The sequence below is a fragment of the Pristiophorus japonicus genome, unplaced genomic scaffold, assembly GCF_044704955.1.
Source record: "Pristiophorus japonicus isolate sPriJap1 unplaced genomic scaffold, sPriJap1.hap1 HAP1_SCAFFOLD_29, whole genome shotgun sequence".
Taxonomy (NCBI): Eukaryota; Metazoa; Chordata; class Chondrichthyes; family Pristiophoridae; genus Pristiophorus; species Pristiophorus japonicus.
This window is the reverse complement of record NW_027252668.1, coordinates 825,692-844,955: the sequence shown is the minus strand read 5'-3', so window position 1 is coordinate 844,955 and position 19,264 is coordinate 825,692. Positions and strand designations below refer to the sequence as shown.

General features: G+C 53.8%; 1 protein-coding gene across 1 annotated transcript; it reads left to right on the top strand.

Moving 5' to 3' along the window:
* Positions 1-1,450: 1,450 nt before the first annotated feature.
* LOC139248104 (octapeptide-repeat protein T2-like) lies at positions 1,451-15,657 on the top strand (the record flags this gene model as incomplete). Its single annotated transcript, XM_070871854.1, has 4 exons — positions 1,451-1,496; positions 7,169-7,247; positions 13,379-13,467; positions 15,626-15,657. Coding segments are annotated over 4 exons (246 nt in total), but the record flags the coding sequence as incomplete, so codon positions are not given.
* Positions 15,658-19,264: the final 3,607 nt, after the last annotated feature.

Below are 19,264 nucleotides of genomic sequence, written 5' to 3'. Positions count from 1 at the left end.
TAGTGTTTGATAAAACAGTGTCGAGGGAGCTTTACTCTGCATCTAACCCGTGCTGTACCTGCCCTGGGAGTGTTTGACAGGACAGTTTAGAGGGAGCTTTACTCTGTATCTAACCCGTGCTGTACCTGCCCTGGGTCTGTTTGATGGGACAGTGCAGAGGGAGCTTTATTCTGTATCTAACCCATGCTGTACCTGCCCTGGGATTGTTTGATGGGACAGTGTAGAGGGAACTTTACTCTGTATCTAACCCGTGCTGTACCTGCCCTGGGAGTGTTTGATAGGACAGTGTAGAGGGAGCTTTACTCTGTATCTAACCCCATGCTGTACCTGCCCTGGGAGTGTTTGATGGGACAGTAGAGGGAGGTTTACTCTGTATCTAACCCGTGCTGTACCTGCCCCGGGAGTGTTTGATGGGACAGTGTAGAGGGAGCTTTACTCTGTATCTAACCCCGTGCTGTACCTGCCCTGGGAGTGTTTGATGGGACAGTGTAGAGGGAGCTTTACTCTGTATCTAACCCGTGCTGTACCTGCCCTGGGAGTGTTTGATGGGACAGTGTCGAGGGAGCTTTACTCTGTATCTAACCCGTGCTGGACCTGCCCTGGGTGTGTTTGATGGAACAGTGTAGAGGGAGCTTTACTCTGTATCTAACCCGTGCTGTACCTGCCCTGGGAGTGTTTGATGGGACAGTGTAGGGGGAGCTTTACTCTGTATGATTGGGACGGTTGATGGAGAGATTTGGACGGAGCATGTCACTAACAGAATGATGTTCACCGCTGATCGTGGCAACTGGCCCAGGATGTTTTGTGCACGACTGTCCAGCAAACACTCAGAAACGACACTCATCGTCTTGCAATCGTTTATAAAAAGTGAGCTTTTATTCCTGGACCAGACTGGCCAGACGCACTGTGAGTGATTTGTTTTATTGGTTGGTGGTTTTTTTTTGTGAGAGAAGGTGGGGAGGGGGGGAGGGTCTTTTTTTTTTTTCCTCTTCTGATTCAGACGCTTCAATAGCGCTTGTGTCCTTCATCTAGTCGGCGTACTGTGCGTAGGTGAGGTGGTCTCGACCAGGCTCAGTCATGGCTCCTCCGCTGCGTGCCCGGATCAGCTGTAGGGTCTGCAACACCTTGGTGATGTCGTCCTTGCGGGCGTTGGCAGTCAGGTCGGGCAGCTGGATGGGACGCCCGATGACGGGGTTGAAGGCCCTGCCGGGCCGGGCCTTGGCCAGCTTGTTGACCCGGCGGTAGACGGTCGGCTGGGAGGTCGCCTCCTGCCCCTCCCCACCCCGGCCCGACGCCAGGCCCAGGGCCTCCCCCCTCCGGCCCGACGGCACCTTCTCCCGGATCCAGGCGAAGCACTCGTCCAGGGGGTTCCACTGGCCCCACAGCTGGTAGAACGTCATTGGCAGGGTGGGGGCAGGGGTGGGGGGGCTCGCCCTGCAGAGGGAGGGAAAGGGAGAGAGAGCGAGAGAGGGAGAGATGGAGAGAGAGAGAGAGAGGCACCCGCGCACACACACCGAGGGGGCAATGGGGGAGGGGGCTGAGGGACGGAAGTCAGACACATCGCCACCAACACACACCCAGCTCTGCTTCTCACCTTCTGCTGTCCATTTGGTCCGACGGTGTAGAGCGAGCTTTACTCTGTGTCTAACCCCCTGTACCTGCCCTGGGAGTGTTTGATGGGACAGTGTAGAGGGAGCTTTACTCTGTATCTAACCCCCTGTACCTGCCCTGGGAGTGTTTGATGGGACAGTGCAGAGGGAGCTTTACTCTGTATCTAACCCCCTGTACCTGCCCTGGGAGTGTTTGATGGGACAGTGTAGAGGGAGCTTTACTCTGTATCTAACCCCCTGTACCTGCCCTGGGAGTGTTTGATGGGACAGTGCAGAGGGAGCTTTACTCTCTATCTAACCCCCTGTACCTGCCCTGGGAGTGTTTGATGGGACAGTGTAGAGGGAGCTTTACTCTCTATCTAACACCGTGCTGTACCTGTCCTGGGAGTGTTTGATGGGACAGTGCAGATGGAGCTTTACTCTCTATCTAACCCCCTGTACCTGCCCTGGGAGTGTTTGATGGGACAGTGTAGAGGGAGCTTTACTCTGTATCTAACCCGTGCTGTACCTGCCCTGGGAGTGTTTGATGGGACAGTGTAGAGGGAGCTTTACTCTGTATCTAACCCCGAGCTGTACCTGCCCTGGGAGTGTTTGATGGGACAGTGTAGAGGGAGCTTTACTCTGTATCTAACCCCCTGTACCTGCCCTGGGAGTGTTTGATGGGACAGTGTAGAGGGAGCTTCACTCTGTATCTAACCCCCTGTACCTGCCCTGGGAGTGTTTGATGGGACAGTGTAGAGGGAGCTTTACTCTGTATCTAAACCCCTGTACCTGCCCTGGGAGTGTTTGATGGGACAGTGTAGAGGGAGCTTTACTCTGTATCTAACCCCCTGTACCTGCCCTGGGAGTGTTTGATGGGACAGTGTAGAGGGAGCTTTACTCTGTATCTAACCCCGTGCTGTACCTGTCCTGGGAGTGTTTGATGGGACAGTGTAGAGGGAGCTTTACTCTGTATCTAACCCCCTGTACCTGTCCTGGGAGTGTTTGATGGGACAGTGTAGAGGGAGCTTTACTCTGTATCTAACCCGTGCTGTACCTGCCCTGGGAGTGTTTGATGGGACAGTGTAGAGGGAGCTTTACTCTGTATCTAACCCGTGCTGTACCTGCCCTGGGAGTGTTTGATGGGACAGTGTAGAGGGAGCTTTACTCTGTATCTAACCCGTGCTGTACCTGCCCTGGGAGTGTTTGATGGGACAGTGTAGAGGGAGCTTTACTCTGTATCTAACCCCGTGCTGCACCTGCCCTGGGAGTGTTTGATGGGATAGTGTAGAGGGAGATTTACTCTGTATCTAACCCCCTGTATCTGCCCTGGGAGTGTTTGATGGGACAGTGTAGAGGGAGCTTTACTCTGTATCTAACCCGTGCTGTACCTGCCCTGGGAGTGTTTGATGGGACAGTGTAGAGGGAGCTTTACTCTGTATCTAACCCGTGGTGTACCTGCCCTGGGAGTGTTTGATGGGACAGTGTAGAGGGAGCTTTACTCTGTATCTAACCCGTGCTGTTCCTGCCCTTGGAGTGTTTGATGGGACAGTGTAGAGGGAGCTTTACTCTGTATCTAATCTGTGCTGCACCTGCCCTGGGTGTGTTTGATGGAACAGTGTAGAGTGAGCTTTACTCTGTATCTAACCCATGCTGTACCTGCCCTTGGAGTGTTTGATGGGACAGTGTAGAGTGAGCGTTACTCTGTATCGAACCCGTTCTGTACCTGCCCTGGGAGTGTTTGATGGGACAGTGTCGAGAGAGCTTTACACTGTATCTAACACATGCTGTACCTGCCCTGGGAGTGTGTAATCGGACAGTGTAGAGGGAGCTTTCCTCTGTATCTAACCCTTGCTGTATCTGCCCTGGGATTGTTTGATGGGACAATATAGAGGGAGCTTTACTCTGTATCTCACCCTGTGCTGTACCTGCCCTGGGAGTGTTTGATGGGACAGTGTAGAGGGAACTTTACTCTGTATCTAACCCGTGCCGTACCTGCCCTGGGAGTGTTTGATGGGACAGTGCAGAGGGAGCTTTACTCTATATCTAATCCATGCTGTACCTGCCCTGGGAGTGTTTGATGGGACAGTAGAGGGAGCTTTACTCTGTATCTAATCCCGTGCTGCACCTGCCCTGGGATTGTTTGATGGGACAGTATAGAGGGAGCTTTACTCTGTATCGAACCCCTGCTGTACCTGCCCTGGGAGTGTTTGATGGGACAGTGTAGAGGGAGCTTTACTCTGTATCTAACCCCGTGCTGTATCTGCCCTGGGATTGTTTGATGGGACAATGTAGAGGGAGCTTTACTCTCTATCTCACCCTGTGCTGTACCTGCCCTGGGAGTGTTTGATGGGACAATGTAGAGGGAGCTTTATCTGTATCTAACCCGTGCTGTACCTGCCCTGGGAGTATTTGATGGGACAATGTAGAGGGAGCTTTACTCTGTATCTAACCCTGTGCTGTACCTGCCCTGGGAGTGTTTGATGGGACAGTGTAGAGGGAGCTTTACTCTGTATCTAACCCGTGCTGTACCTGCCCTGGGAGTGTTTGATGGGACAGTGTAGGGGGAGCTTTATTCTCTATCTAACCCCCTGTACCTGCCCTGGGAGTGTTTGATGTGACAGTGTAGAGGGAGCTTTACTCTCTATCTAACCCCGTGCTGTACCTGCCCTGGGAGTGTTTGATGGGACAGTGCAGAGGGAGCTTTACTCTGTATCTAACCCCCTGTACCTGCCCTGGGAGTGTTTGATGGGACAGTGTAGAGGGAGCTTTACTCTGTATCTAACCCCCTGTTCGTGCTCTGGGAGTGTTTGATGGGACAGTGCAGAGGGAGCTTTACTCTGTATCTAACCCCCTGTACCTGTCCTGGGAGTGTGTGATGGGACAGTGTAGAGGGAGCTTTCCTCTCGATCTAACCCCCTGTACCTGCCCTGGGAGTGTTTGATGGGACAGTGTAGAGGGAGCTTTACTCTGTATCTAACCCGTGCTGTACCTGCCTTGGGAGTGTTTGATGGGACGGTGCAGAGGGAGCTTTACTCTGTATCTAACCCCGTGCTGTACCTGCCCTGGGAGTGTTTGATGGGATAGTGTAGAGTGAGCTTTACTCTGTATCTAACCCCCTGTACCTGCCCTGGGAGTGTTTGATGGGACAGTGTAGAGGGAGCTTTACTCTGTATCTAACCCCCTGTACCTGCCCTGGGAGTGTTTGATGGGACAGTGTAGAGGCAGCTTTACTCTGTATCTAACCCGTGCTGTACATGCCCTGGGAGTGTTTAATGGGGCAGAGCAGAGGGAGCTTTACTCTGTATCTAACCCATGCTCTACCTGCTCTGGGATTGTTTGACGGGACAGTGTAGAGGGAGCTTTACTCTGTATCTAACCCGTGGTGTACCTGCCCTGAGAGTGTTTGGCAGGACAGAGTAGAGGGAGCTTTACTCTGTATCTAATCTGTGCTGCACCTGCCCTGGGTGTGTTTGATGGAACAGTGTAGAGTGAGCTTTACTCTGTATCTAACCCATGCTGTACCTGCCCTTGGAGTGTTTGATGGGACAGTGTAGAGTGAGCGTTACTCTGTATCGAACCCGTTCTGTACCTGCCCTGGGAGTGTTTGATGGGACAGTGTCGAGGGAGCTTTACTCTGTATCTAACCCATGCTGTACCTGCCCTGGTAGTGTTTGATGGGACAGTGTCGAGGGAGCTTTACTCTGCATCTAACCCGTGCTGTACCTGCCCTGGGAGTGTTTGACAGGACAGTTTAGAGGGAGCTTTACTCTGTATCTAAACCATACTGTATCTGCCCTGGGATTGTTTGATAGGACAATATAGAGGGAGCTTTACTCTGTATCTCACCCTGTGCTGTACCTGCCCTGGGAGTGTTTGATGGGACAGTGTAGAGGGAGCTTTACTCTGTATCGAACCCCCTGTACCTGCCCTGGGAGTGTTTGATGGGACAGTGTAGGGGGAGCTTTACTCTGTATCTAACCCATGCTGTACCTGCCCTGGTAGTGTTTGATGGGACAGTGTCGAGGGAGCTTTACTCTGTATCTAACCCGTGCCGTACCTGCCCTGGGAGTGTTTGATGGGACAGTGTCGAGGGAGCTTTACTCTGTATCTAACCCATGCTGTACCTGCCCTGGTAGTGTTTGATGGGACAGTGTCGAGGGAGCTTTACTCTGCATCTAACCCGTGCTGTACCTGCCCTGGGAGTGTTTGACAGGACAGTTTAGAGGGAGCTTTACTCTGTATCTAACCCGTGCTGTACCTGCCCTGGGTCTGTTTGATGGGACAGTGCAGAGGGAGCTTTATTCTGTATCTAACCCATGCTGTACCTGCCCTGGGATTGTTTGATGGGACAGTGTAGAGGGAACTTTACTCTGTATCTAACCCGTGCTGTACCTGCCCTGGGAGTGTTTGATAGGACAGTGTAGAGGGAGCTTTACTCTGTATCTAACCCCATGCTGTACCTGCCCTGGGAGTGTTTGATGGGACAGTAGAGGGAGGTTTACTCTGTATCTAACCCGTGCTGTACCTGCCCCGGGAGTGTTTGATGGGACAGTGTAGAGGGAGCTTTACTCTGTATCTAACCCCGTGCTGTACCTGCCCTGGGAGTGTTTGATGGGACAGTGTAGAGGGTGCTTTACTCTGTATCTAACCCGTGCTGTACCTGCCCTGGGAGTGTTTGATGGGACAGTGTCGAGGGAGCTTTACTCTGTATCTAACCCGTGCTGGACCTGCCCTGGGTGTGTTTGATGGAACAGTGTAGAGGGAGCTTTACTCTGTATCTAACCCGTGCTGTACCTGCCCTGGGAGTGTTTGATGGGACAGTGTAGGGGGAGCTTTACTCTGTATGATTGGGACGGTTGATGGAGAGATTTGGACGGAGCATGTCACTAACAGAATGATGTTCACCGCTGATCGTGGCAACTGGCCCAGGATGTTTTGTGCACGACTGTCCAGCAAACACTCAGAAACGACACTCATCGTCTTGCAATCGTTTATAAAAAGGGAGCTTTTATTCCTGGACCAGACTGGCCAGACGCACTGTGAGTGATTTGTTTTATTGGTTGGTGGGTTTTTTTTGTGAGAGAAGGTGGGGAGGGGGGGAGGGTCTTTTTTTTTTTTTCCTCTTCTGATTCAGACGCTTCAATAGCGCTTGTGTCCTTCATCTAGTCGGCGTACTGTGCGTAGGTGAGGTGGTCTCGACCAGGCTCAGTCATGGCTCCTCCGCTGCGTGCCCGGATCAGCTGTAGGGTCTGCAACACCTTGGTGATGTCGTCCTTGCGGGCGTTGGCAGTCAGGTCGGGCAGCTGGATGGGACGCCCGATGACGGGGTTGAAGGCCCTGCCGGGCCGGGCCTTGGCCAGCTTGTTGACCCGGCGGTAGACGGTCGGCTGGGAGGTCGCCTCCTGCCCCTCCCCACCCCGGCCCGACGCCAGGCCCAGGGCCTCCCCCCTCCGGCCCGACGGCACCTTCTCCCGGATCCAGGCGAAGCACTCGTCCAGGGGGTTCCACTGGCCCCACAGCTGGTAGAACGTCATTGGCAGGGTGGGGGCAGGGGTGGGGGGGCTCGCCCTGCAGAGGGAGGGAAAGGGAGAGAGAGCGAGAGAGGGAGAGATGGAGAGAGAGAGAGAGAGGCACCCGCGCACACACACCGAGGGGGCAATGGGGGAGGGGGCTGAGGGACGGAAGTCAGACACATCGCCACCAACACACACCCAGCTCTGCTTCTCACCTTCTGCTGTCAATTTGGTCCGACGGTGTAGAGCGAGCTTCACTCTGTGTCTAACCCCCTGTACCTGCCCTGGGAGTGTTTGATGGGACAGTGTAGAGGGAGCTTCACTCTGTATCTAACCCCCTGTACCTGCCCTGGGAGTGTTTGAAGGGACAGTGCAGAGAGAGCTTTACTCTGTATCTAACCCGTGCTGTACATGTCCTGGGAGTGTTTGATGGGACAGTTTAGACGGAGCTTTACTCTGTATCTAACCCCCTGTACCTGCCCTGGGAGTGTTTGATGGGACAGTGTAGAGGGAGCTTTACTCTGTATCTAACCCCCTGTACCTGCCCTGGGAGTGTTTGATGGGACAGTGTAGAGGGAGCTTTACTCTGTATCTAACCCGTGCTGTACCTGTCCTGGGAGTGTTTGATGGGACAGTGTAGAGGGAGCTTTACTCTGTATCTAACCCCGTGCTGTACCTGCCCTGGGAGTGTTTGATGGGACAGTGTCGAGGGAGCTTTATTCTGTATCTAACCCCCTGTACCTGCCCTGGGAGTGTTTGATGGAACAGTGTAGAGGGAGCTTTACTCAGTATCTAACCCCCTGTACCTGCCCTGGGAGTGTTTGATGGGACAGTGTAGAGGGAGCTTTACTCTGTATATAACCCCCTGTACCTGCCCTGGGAGTGTTTGATGGGACAGTGTAAATGGAGCTTTACTCTGTATCTAACCCCCTGTACCTGCCCTGGGAGTGTTTGATGGGACAGTGTAGAGGGAGCTTTACTCTGTATCTAACCCATGCTGTACTTGTCCTGGGAGTGTGTGATGGGACAGTGTAGAGGGAGCTTTACTCTGTATCTAACCCCGTGCTGTACCTGCCCTGGGAGTGTTTGATGGGACAGTGTCGAGGGAGCTTTACTCTGTATCTAACCCCCTGTACCTGCCCTGGGAGTGTTTGATGGGACAGTGTAGAGGGAGCTTTACTCAGTATCTAACCCCCTGTACCTGCCCTGGGAGTGTTTGATGGGACAGTGTAGAGGGAGCTTTACTCTGTATCTAACCCTGTGCTGTACCTGCCCTGGGAGTGTTTGATGGGACAGTGTAGAGGGAGCTTTACTCTGTATCTAACGCTGTGCTGTACCTGCCCTGGGAGTGTTTGATGGGACAGTGTAGAGGGAGCTTTACTCTGTATCTAACCCCCTGTACCTGTCCTGGGAGTGTTTGACGGGACAGTGTAGAGGGAGCTTTACTCTGTATCTAACCCTGTGCTGTACCTGCCCTGGGAGTGTTTGATGGGACAGTGTAGAGGGAGCTTTACTCTGTATCTAACCCCGTGCTGTACCTGCCCTGGGAGTGTTTGATGGGACAGTGTAGAGGGAGCTTTACTCTGTATCTAACGCTGTGCTGTACCTGCCCTGGGAGTGTTTGATGGGACAGTGTAGAGGGAGCTTTACTCTGTATCTAACCCCCTGTACCTGTCCTGGGAGTGTTTGACGGGACAGTGTCGAGGGAGCTTTACTCTGTATCTAACCCATGCTGTACCTGCCCTGGTAGTGTTTGATGGGACAGTGTCGAGGGAGCTTTACTCTGCATCTAACCCGTGCTGTACCTGCCCTGGGAGTGTTTGAAAGGACAGTTTAGAGGGAGCTTTACTCTGTATCTAACCCGTGCTGTACCTGCCCTGGGTCTGTTTGATGGGACAGTGAAGAAGGAGCTTTATTCTGTATCTAACCCATGCTGTACCTGCCCCGGGAGTGTTTGATGGGACAGTGTAGAGGGAGCTTCACTCTGTATCTAACCCTGTGCTGTACCTGCCCTGGGAGTGTTTGATGGGACAGTGTAGGGGGAGCTTTACTCTGTATCTAACCCCCTGTACCTGCCCTGGGAGTGTTTGATGGGACAGTGTAGAGGGAGCTTTACTCTGTATCTAACCCGTGCTGTACCTGCCCTGGGAGTGTTTGATGGGACAGTGTAGAGGGAGCTTTACTCTGTATCTAACCCGTGCTGTACCTGCCCTGGGAGTGTTTGATGGGACAAGTGCAGAGGGAGCTTTACTCTGTATCTAACCCGTGCTGTACCTGCCCTGGGAGTGTTTGATGGGACAGTGTAGAGGGAGCTTTACTCTGTATCTAACCCCCTATACCTGCCCTGGGAGTGTTTGATGGGACAGTGTAGAGGGAGCTTTACTCTGTATCTAACCCCCTGTACCTACCCTGGGAGTGTTTGATGGAACAGTGTAGGGGGAGCTTTACTCTGTATGATTGGGACGGTTGATGGAGAGATTTGGACGGAGCATGTCACTAACAGAATGATGTTCACCGCTGATCGTGGCAACTGGCCCAGGATGTTTTGTGCACGACTGTCCAGCAAACACTCAGAAACGACACTCATCGTCTTGCAATCGTTTATAAAAAGGGAGCTTTTATTCCTGGACCAGACTGGCCAGACGCACTGTGAGTGATTTGTTTTATTGGTTGGTGGGTTTTTTTTGTGAGAGAAGGTGGGGAGGGGGGGAGGGTCTTTTTTTTTTTTTCCTCTTCTGATTCAGACGCTTCAATAGCGCTTGTGTCCTTCATCTAGTCGGCGTACTGTGCGTAGGTGAGGTGGTCTCGACCAGGCTCAGTCATGGCTCCTCCGCTGCGTGCCCGGATCAGCTGTAGGGTCTGCAACACCTTGGTGATGTCGTCCTTGCGGGCGTTGGCAGTCAGGTCGGGCAGCTGGATGGGACGCCCGATGACGGGGTTGAAGGCCCTGCCGGGCCGGGCCTTGGCCAGCTTGTTGACCCGGCGGTAGACGGTCGGCTGGGAGGTCGCCTCCTGCCCCTCCCCACCCCGGCCCGACGCCAGGCCCAGGGCCTCCCCCCTCCGGCCCGACGGCACCTTCTCCCGGATCCAGGCGAAGCACTCGTCCAGGGGGTTCCACTGGCCCCACAGCTGGTAGAACGTCATTGGCAGGGTGGGGGCAGGGGTGGGGGGGCTCGCCCTGCAGAGGGAGGGAAAGGGAGAGAGAGCGAGAGAGGGAGAGATGGAGAGAGAGAGAGAGAGGCACCCGCGCACACACACCGAGGGGGCAATGGGGGAGGGGGCTGAGGGACGGAAGTCAGACACATCGCCACCAACACACACCCAGCTCTGCTTCTCACCTTCTGCTGTCAATTTGGTCCGACGGTGTAGAGCGAGCTTCACTCTGTGTCTAACCCCCTGTACCTGCCCTGGGAGTGTTTGATGGGACAGTGTAGAGGGAGCTTCACTCTGTATCTAACCCCCTGTACCTGCCCTGGGAGTGTTTGAAGGGACAGTGCAGAGAGAGCTTTACTCTGTATCTAACCCGTGCTGTACATGTCCTGGGAGTGTTTGATGGGACAGTTTAGACGGAGCTTTACTCTGTATCTAACCCCCTGTACCTGCCCTGGGAGTGTTTGATGGGACAGTGTAGAGGGAGCTTTACTCTGTATCTAACCCCCTGTACCTGCCCTGGGAGTGTTTGATGGGACAGTGTAGAGGGAGCTTTACTCTGTATCTAACCCGTGCTGTACCTGTCCTGGGAGTGTTTGATGGGACAGTGTAGAGGGAGCTTTACTCTGTATCTAACCCCGTGCTGTACCTGCCCTGGGAGTGTTTGATGGGACAGTGTCGAGGGAGCTTTATTCTGTATCTAACCCCCTGTACCTGCCCTGGGAGTGTTTGATGGAACAGTGTAGAGGGAGCTTTACTCAGTATCTAACCCCCTGTACCTGCCCTGGGAGTGTTTGATGGGACAGTGTAGAGGGAGCTTTACTCTGTATATAACCCCCTGTACCTGCCCTGGGAGTGTTTGATGGGACAGTGTAAATGGAGCTTTACTCTGTATCTAACCCCCTGTACCTGCCCTGGGAGTGTTTGATGGGACAGTGTAGAGGGAGCTTTACTCTGTATCTAACCCATGCTGTACTTGTCCTGGGAGTGTGTGATGGGACAGTGTAGAGGGAGCTTTACTCTGTATCTAACCCCGTGCTGTACCTGCCCTGGGAGTGTTTGATGGGACAGTGTCGAGGGAGCTTTACTCTGTATCTAACCCCCTGTACCTGCCCTGGGAGTGTTTGATGGGACAGTGTAGAGGGAGCTTTACTCAGTATCTAACCCCCTGTACCTGCCCTGGGAGTGTTTGATGGGACAGTGTAGAGGGAGCTTTACTCTGTATCTAACCCTGTGCTGTACCTGCCCTGGGAGTGTTTGATGGGACAGTGTAGAGGGAGCTTTACTCTGTATCTAACGCTGTGCTGTACCTGCCCTGGGAGTGTTTGATGGGACAGTGTAGAGGGAGCTTTACTCTGTATCTAACCCCCTGTACCTGTCCTGGGAGTGTTTGACGGGACAGTGTAGAGGGAGCTTTACTCTGTATCTAACCCTGTGCTGTACCTGCCCTGGGAGTGTTTGATGGGACAGTGTAGAGGGAGCTTTACTCTGTATCTAACCCCGTGCTGTACCTGCCCTGGGAGTGTTTGATGGGACAGTGTAGAGGGAGCTTTACTCTGTATCTAACGCTGTGCTGTACCTGCCCTGGGAGTGTTTGATGGGACAGTGTAGAGGGAGCTTTACTCTGTATCTAACCCCCTGTACCTGTCCTGGGAGAGTTTGACGGGACAGTGTCGAGGGAGCTTTACTCTGTATCTAACCCATGCTGTACCTGCCCTGGTAGTGTTTGATGGGACAGTGTCGAGGGAGCTTTACTCTGCATCTAACCCGTGCTGTACCTGCCCTGGGAGTGTTTGAAAGGACAGTTTAGAGGGAGCTTTACTCTGTATCTAACCCGTGCTGTACCTGCCCTGGGTCTGTTTGATGGGACAGTGAAGAAGGAGCTTTGTTCTGTATCTAACCCATGCTGTACCTGCCCCGGGAGTGTTTGATGGGACAGTGTAGAGGGAGCTTCACTCTGTATCTAACCCTGTGCTGTACCTGCCCTGGGAGTGTTTGATGGGACAGTGTAGGGGGAGCTTTACTCTGTATCTAACCCCCTGTACCTGCCCTGGGAGTGTTTGATGGGACAGTGTAGAGGGAGCTTTACTCTGTATCTAACCCGTGCTGTACCTGCCCTGGGAGTGTTTGATGGGACAGTGTAGAGGGAGCTTTACTCTGTATCTAACCCGTGCTGTACCTGCCCTGGGAGTGTTTGATGGGACAAGTGCAGAGGGAGCTTTACTCTGTATCTAACCCGTGCTGTACCTGCCCTGGGAGTGTTTGATGGGACAGTGTAGAGGGAGCTTTACTCTGTATCTAACCCCCTATACCTGCCCTGGGAGTGTTTGATGGGACAGTGTAGAGGGAGCTTTACTCTGTATCTAACCCCCTGTACCTACCCTGGGAGTGTTTGATGGAACAGTGTAGGGGGAGCTTTACTCTGTATGATTGGGACGGTTGATGGAGAGATTTGGACGGAGCATGTCACTAACAGAATGATGTTCACCGCTGATCGTGGCAACTGGCCCAGGATGTGTTGTGCACGATTGTCCAGCAAACACTCAGAAACGACACTCATCGTCTTGCAATCGTTTATAAAAAGGGAGCTTTTATTCCTGGACCAGACTGGCCAGACGCACTGTGAGTGATTTGTTTTATTGGTTGGTGGGTTTTTTTTGTGAGAGAAGGTGGGGAGGGGGGGAGGGTCTTTTTTTTTTTTTCCTCTTCTGATTCAGACGCTTCAATAGCGCTTGTGTCCTTCATCTAGTCGGCGTACTGTGCGTAGGTGAGGTGGTCTCGACCAGGCTCAGTCATGGCTCCTCCGCTGCGTGCCCGGATCAGCTGTAGGGTCTGCAACACCTTGGTGATGTCGTCCTTGCGGGCGTTGGCAGTCAGGTCGGGCAGCTGGATGGGACGCCCGATGACGGGGTTGAAGGCCCTGCCGGGCCGGGCCTTGGCCAGCTTGTTGACCCGGCGGTAGACGGTCGGCTGGGAGGTCGCCTCCTGCCCCTCCCCACCCCGGCCCGACGCCAGGCCCAGGGCCTCCCCCCTCCGGCCCGACGGCACCTTCTCCCGGATCCAGGCGAAGCACTCGTCCAGGGGGTTCCACTGGCCCCACAGCTGGTAGAACGTCATTGGCAGGGTGGGGGCAGGGGTGGGGGGCTCGCCCTGCAGAGGGAGGGAAAGGGAGAGAGAGCGAGAGAGGGAGAGATGGAGAGAGAGAGAGAGAGGCACCCGCGCACACACACCGAGGGGGCAATGGGGGAGGGGGCTGAGGGACGGAAGTCAGACACATCGCCACCAACACACACCCAGCTCTGCTTCTCACCTTCTGCTGTCCATTTGGTCCGACGGTGTAGAGCGAGCTTCACTCTGTGTCTAACCCCCTGTACCTGCCCTGGGAGTGTTTGATGGGACAGTGTAGAGGGAGCTTTACTCTGTATCTAACCCGTGCTGTACCTGCACTGGGAGTGTTTGATGGGACAGTGTAGAGGGAGCTTTACTCTGTATCTAACCCCATGCAGTACCTGTCCTGGGAGTGTTTGATGGGACAGTGTAGCTGGAGCTTTACTCTGTATCTAACCCCCTGTAGCTGCCCTGGGAGTGTTTGATGGGACAGTGTAGAGGGAGCTTTACTCTGTATCTAACCCGTGCTGTACCTGCACTGGGAGTGTTTGATGGGACAGTGTAGAGGGAGCTTTACTCTGTATCTAACCCGTGCTGTACCTGGCCTGGGAGTGTTTGATGGGACAGTGTAGAGGGAGCTTTACTCTGTATCTAACCCGTGCTGTACCTGGCCTGGGAGTGTTTGATGGGACAGTGTAGAGGGAACTTTACTCTGAATCTAACCCGTGCTATACCTGCCCTGGGAGTGTTTGATGGGACAGTGTAGAGGGAGCTTTACTTTGTATCTAACCCCCTGTATCTGCCCTGGGAGTGTTTGATGGGACAGTGTAGAGGGAGCTTTACTCTGTATCTAACCCCATGCAGTACCTGCCCTGGGAGTGTTTGATGGGACATTGTAAAGGGAGCTTTACTCTGTATCTAACCCCCTGTTACTGCCCTGGGAGTGTTTAAACAGTGTAGAGGGAGCGTTACTCTGTATCTAACCCGTGCTGTACCTGCGCAGGGAGTGTTTGATGGGACAGTGTAGAGGGAGCTTTGCTCTGTATCTAACCCGTCCTGTACCTGCCCTAGGAGTGTTTGATGGGACAGTGTAGAGGGAGCTTTACACTGTATCTAACCCCCTGTACCTGTCGTGGGAGTGTTTGATGGGACAGTGTAGAGGTAGCTTTACTCTGTATCTAACCCCCTGTACCTGTCCTGGGAGTGTGTGATGGCAGGGTAGAGGGAGCTTTACTCTGTATCTAACCGCCTGTACCTGCCCTGGGAGTGTTTGATGGGACAGTGTAGAGGGAGCTTTACTCTGTATCTAACCCCCTGTACCTGCCCTGGGAGTCTTTGATGGGACAGTGTAGAGGGAGCTTTACTCTGTATCTAACCCGTGCTGTAGCTGCCTTGGGAGTGTTTGATGGGACAGTGCAGAGGGAGCTTTACTCTATATCTAACCCCCTGTACCTGCCCTGGGAGTGTTTGATGGGACAGTGTAGAGGGAGCTTTACTCTGTATCTAACCCCGTGCTGTACCTGCCCTGGGAGTGTTTGATGGGACAGTGTAGAGGGAGCTTTACTCTGTATCTAACCCCGTGCTGTTCCTGCCCTGGGAGTGTTTGATTGGACAGTGTAGAGGGAGCTTACTCTGTATCTAACCCCGTGCTGTACCTGCCCTGGGAGTGTTTGATGGGACAGTGTAGAGGGAGCTTTACTCTGTATCTAACCCGTGCTGTACCTACCCGGGGAGCGTTTGATGGGACAGTGTAGAGGGAGCTTTACTCTGTATCTAACCCCCTGTACCTGCCCTGGGAGTGTTTGATGGGACAGTGTAGAGGGAGCTTTACTCTGTATCTAACCCGTGCTGTACCTGCCCTGGGAGTGTTTGATGGGACAGTGTAGGGGGAGCTTTACTCTGTATCTAACCCCGTGCTGTACCTGCCCTGGGAGTGTTTGATGGGACAGTGTAGGGGGAGCTTTACTCTGTATGATTGGGACGGTTGATGGAGAGATTTGGACGGAGCATGTCACTAACAGAATGATGTTCACCGCTGATCGTGGCAACTGGCCCAGGATGTTTTGTGCACGACTGTCCAGCAAACACTCAGAAACGACACTCATCGTCTTGCAATCGTTTATAAAAAGGGAGCTTTTATTCCTGGACCAGACTGGCCAGACGCACTGTGAGTGATTTGTTTTATTGGTTGGTGGGTTTTTTTTTGTGAGAGAAGGTGGGGAGGGGGGGAGGGTCTTTTTTTTTTTTCCTCTTCTGATTCAGACGCTTCAATAGCGCTTGTGTCCTTCATCTAGTCGGCGTACTGTGCGTAGGTGAGGTGGTCTCGACCAGGCTCAGTCATGGCTCCTTCGCTGCGTGCCCGGATCAGCTGTAGGGTCTGCAACACCTTGGTGATGTCGTCCTTGCGGGCGTTGGCAGTCAGGTCGGGCAGCTGGATGGGACGCCCGATGACGGGGTTGAAGGCCCTGCCGGGCCGGGCCTTGGCCAGCTTGTTGACCCGGCGGTAGACGGTCGGCTGGGAGGTCGCCTCCTGCCCCTCCCCACCCCGGCCCGACGCCAGGCCCAGGGCCTCCCCCCTCCGGCCCGACGGCACCTTCTCCCGGATCCAGGCGAAGCACTCGTCCAGGGGGTTCCACTGGCCCCACAGCTGGTAGAACGTCATTGGCAGGGTGGGGGCAGGGGTGGGGGGGCTCGCCCTGCAGAGGGAGGGAACGGGAGAGAGAGCGAGAGAGGGAGAGATGGAGAGAGAGAGAGAGAGAGGCACCCGCGCACACAAACCGAGGGGGCAATGGGGGAGGGGGCTGAGGGACGGAAGTCAGACACATCGCCACCAACACACACCCAGCTCTGCTTCTCACCTTCTGCTGTCAATTTGGTCCGACGGTGTAGAGCGAGCTTCACTCTGTGTCTAACCCTGTGCTGTACCTGCCCTGGGAGTGTTTGATGGGACAGTGTAGAGGGAGCTTTACTCTGTATCTAACCCGTGCTGTACCTGCCCTGGGAGTGTTTGATGGGACAGTGTAGAGGGAGCTTTACTCTGTATCTAACCCCCTGTACCTGCCCTGGGAGTGTTTGATGGGACAGTGTAGAGAGAGCTTTACTCTGTATCTAACCCCCTGTACCTGCCCTGGGAGTGTTTGATGGGACAGTGTAGAGGGAGCTTTACTCTGTATCTAACCCCCTGTACCTGCCCTGGGAGTGTTTGATGGGACAGTGTAGAGGGAGCTTTACTCTGTATCTAACCCCCTGTACCTGTCCTGGGAGTGTTTGATGGGACAGTGTAGAGAGAGCTTTACTCTGTATCTAACCCCCTGTACCTGCCCTGGGAGTGTTTGATGGGACAGTGTAGAGGGAGCTTTACTCTGTATCTAACCCCCTGTACCTGTCCTGGGAGTGTTTGATGGGACAGTGTAGAGGGAGCTTTACTCTGTATCTAACCCGCTGTACCTGCCCTGGGTCTGTTTGATGGGACAGTGCAGAGGGAGCTTTATTCTGTATCTAACCCATGCTGTACCTGTCCTGGGAGTGTTTGATGGGACAGTAGAGGGAGCTTTACTCTGTATCGAACCCCCTGTACCTGCCCTGGGAGTGTTTGATGGGGCAGTGTAGGGGGAGCTTTACTCTGTATCTAACCCGTGCTGTACCTGCCCTGGGAGTGTTTGATGGGACAGTGCAGAGGGAGCTTTACTCTGTATCTAACCCCGTGCTGTACCTGCCCTGGGAGTGTTTGATGGGACAGTAGAGGGAGCTTTACTCTGTATCTAACCCGTGCTGTACCTGCCCCGGGAGTGTTTGATGGGACAGTGTAGAGGGAGCTTTACTCTGTATCTAACCCCGTGCTGTACCTGCCCTGGGAGTGTTTGATGGGACAGTGTAGGGGGAGCTTTACTCTGTATCTAACCCCCTGTACCTGCCCTGGGAGTGTTTGATGGGACAGTGTAGAGGGAGCTTTACTCTGTATCTAACCCCGTGCTGTACCTGCCCTGGGTGTGTGTGATGGGACAGTGTAGAGGGAGCTTTACTCTGTATCTAACCCCCTGTACCTGCCCTGGGAGTGTTTGATGGGACAGTGTAGAGGGAGCTTTACTCTGTATCTAACCCCCTGTACCTGCCCTGGGAGTGTTTGATGGGACAGTGTAGCGGGAGCTTTACTCTGTATCTAACCCCCTGTACCTGCCCTGGGAGTGTTTGATGGGACAGTGTAGGGGGAGCTTTACTCTGTATCTAACCCGTGCTGTACCTGCCCTGGGAGTGTTTGATGGGACAGTGTAGAGGGAGCTTTACTCTGTATCTAACCCCCTGTACCTGCCCTGGGAGTGTTTGATGGGACAGTGTAGAGGGAGCTTTACTCTGTATCTAACCCCCTGTACCTGCCCTGGGAGTGTTTGATGGGACAGTGTAGGGGGAGCTTTACTCTGTATCTAACCCGTGCTGTACCTGCCCTGGGAGTGTTTGATGGAACAGTGTAGAGGGAGCTTTACTCTGTATCTAACCCTCTGTACCTGTCCTGGGAGTGTTTGATGGAACAGTGTAGAGCGAGCTGCACTCTGTATCTAACCCCCTGTACCTGCCCTGGGAGTGTTTGATGGGACAGTGTAGGGGGAGCTTTACTCTGTATCTAACCCCCTGTACCTGCCCTGGGAGTGTTTGATGGGACGGTGTAGAGGGAGCTTTACTCTGTATCTAACCCCCTGTACCTGCCCTGGGAGTGTTTGATGGGACAGTGTAGAGGGAGCTTTACTCTGTATCTAACCCGTGCTGTACCTGCCCTGGGAGTGTTTGATGGGACAGTGTAGAGGGAGCTTTACTCTGCATCTAACCCGTGCTGTATCTGCCCTGGGAGTGTTTGATGGGACAATGTAGGGGGAGCTTTACTCTGTATCTAACCCCCTGTACCTGTCCTGGGAGTGTTTGATGGGACAATGTAGGGGGAGCTTTACTCTGTATCTAACCCGTGCTGTACCTGCCCTGGGAGTGTTTGATGGGACAGTGTAGGGGGAGCTTTACTCTGTATCTAACCCCCTGTACCTGCCCTGGGAGTGTTTGATGGGACAGTGTAGGGGGAGCTTTACTCTGTATCTAACCCGTGCTGTACCTGCCCTGGTAGTGTTTGATGGGACAGTGTAGAGGGAGCTTTACTCTGTATCTAACCCCCTGTACCTACCCTGGGAGTGTTTGATGGGACAGTGTAGAGGGAGCTTTACTCTGTATCTAACCCCCTGTACCTGCCCTGGGAGTGTTTGATGGGACAGTGTAGAGGGAGCTTTACTCTGTATCTAACCCCCTGTACCTACCCTGGGAGTGTTTGATGGGACAGTGTAGGGGGAGCTTTACTCTGTATCTAACCCTGTGCTGTACCTGCCCTGGGAGTGTTTGATGGGACAGTGTAGGGGGAGCTTTACTCTGTATGATTGGGACGGTTGATGGAGAGATGTGGACGGAGCATGTCACTAACAGAATGATGTTCACCGCTGATCGTGGCAACTGGCCCAGGATGTTTTGTGCACGACTGTCCAGCAAACACTCAGAAACGACACTCATCGTCTTGCAATCGTTTATAAAAAGGGAGCTTTTATTCCTGGACCAGACTGGCCAGACGCACTGTGAGTGATTTGTTTTATTGGTTGGTGGGTTTTTTTTGTGAGAGAAGGTGGGGAGGGGGGGAGGGTCTTTTTTTTTTTTCCTCTTCTGATTCAGACGCTTCAATAGCGCTTGTGTCCTTCATCTAGTCGGCGTACTGTGCGTAGGTGAGGTGGTCTCGACCAGGCTCAGTCATGGCTCCTCCGCTGCGTGCCCGGATCAGCTGTAGGGTCTGCAACACCTTGGTGATGTCGTCCTTGCGGGCGTTGGCAGTCAGGTCGGGCAGCTGGATGGGACGCCCGATGACGGGGTTGAAGGCCC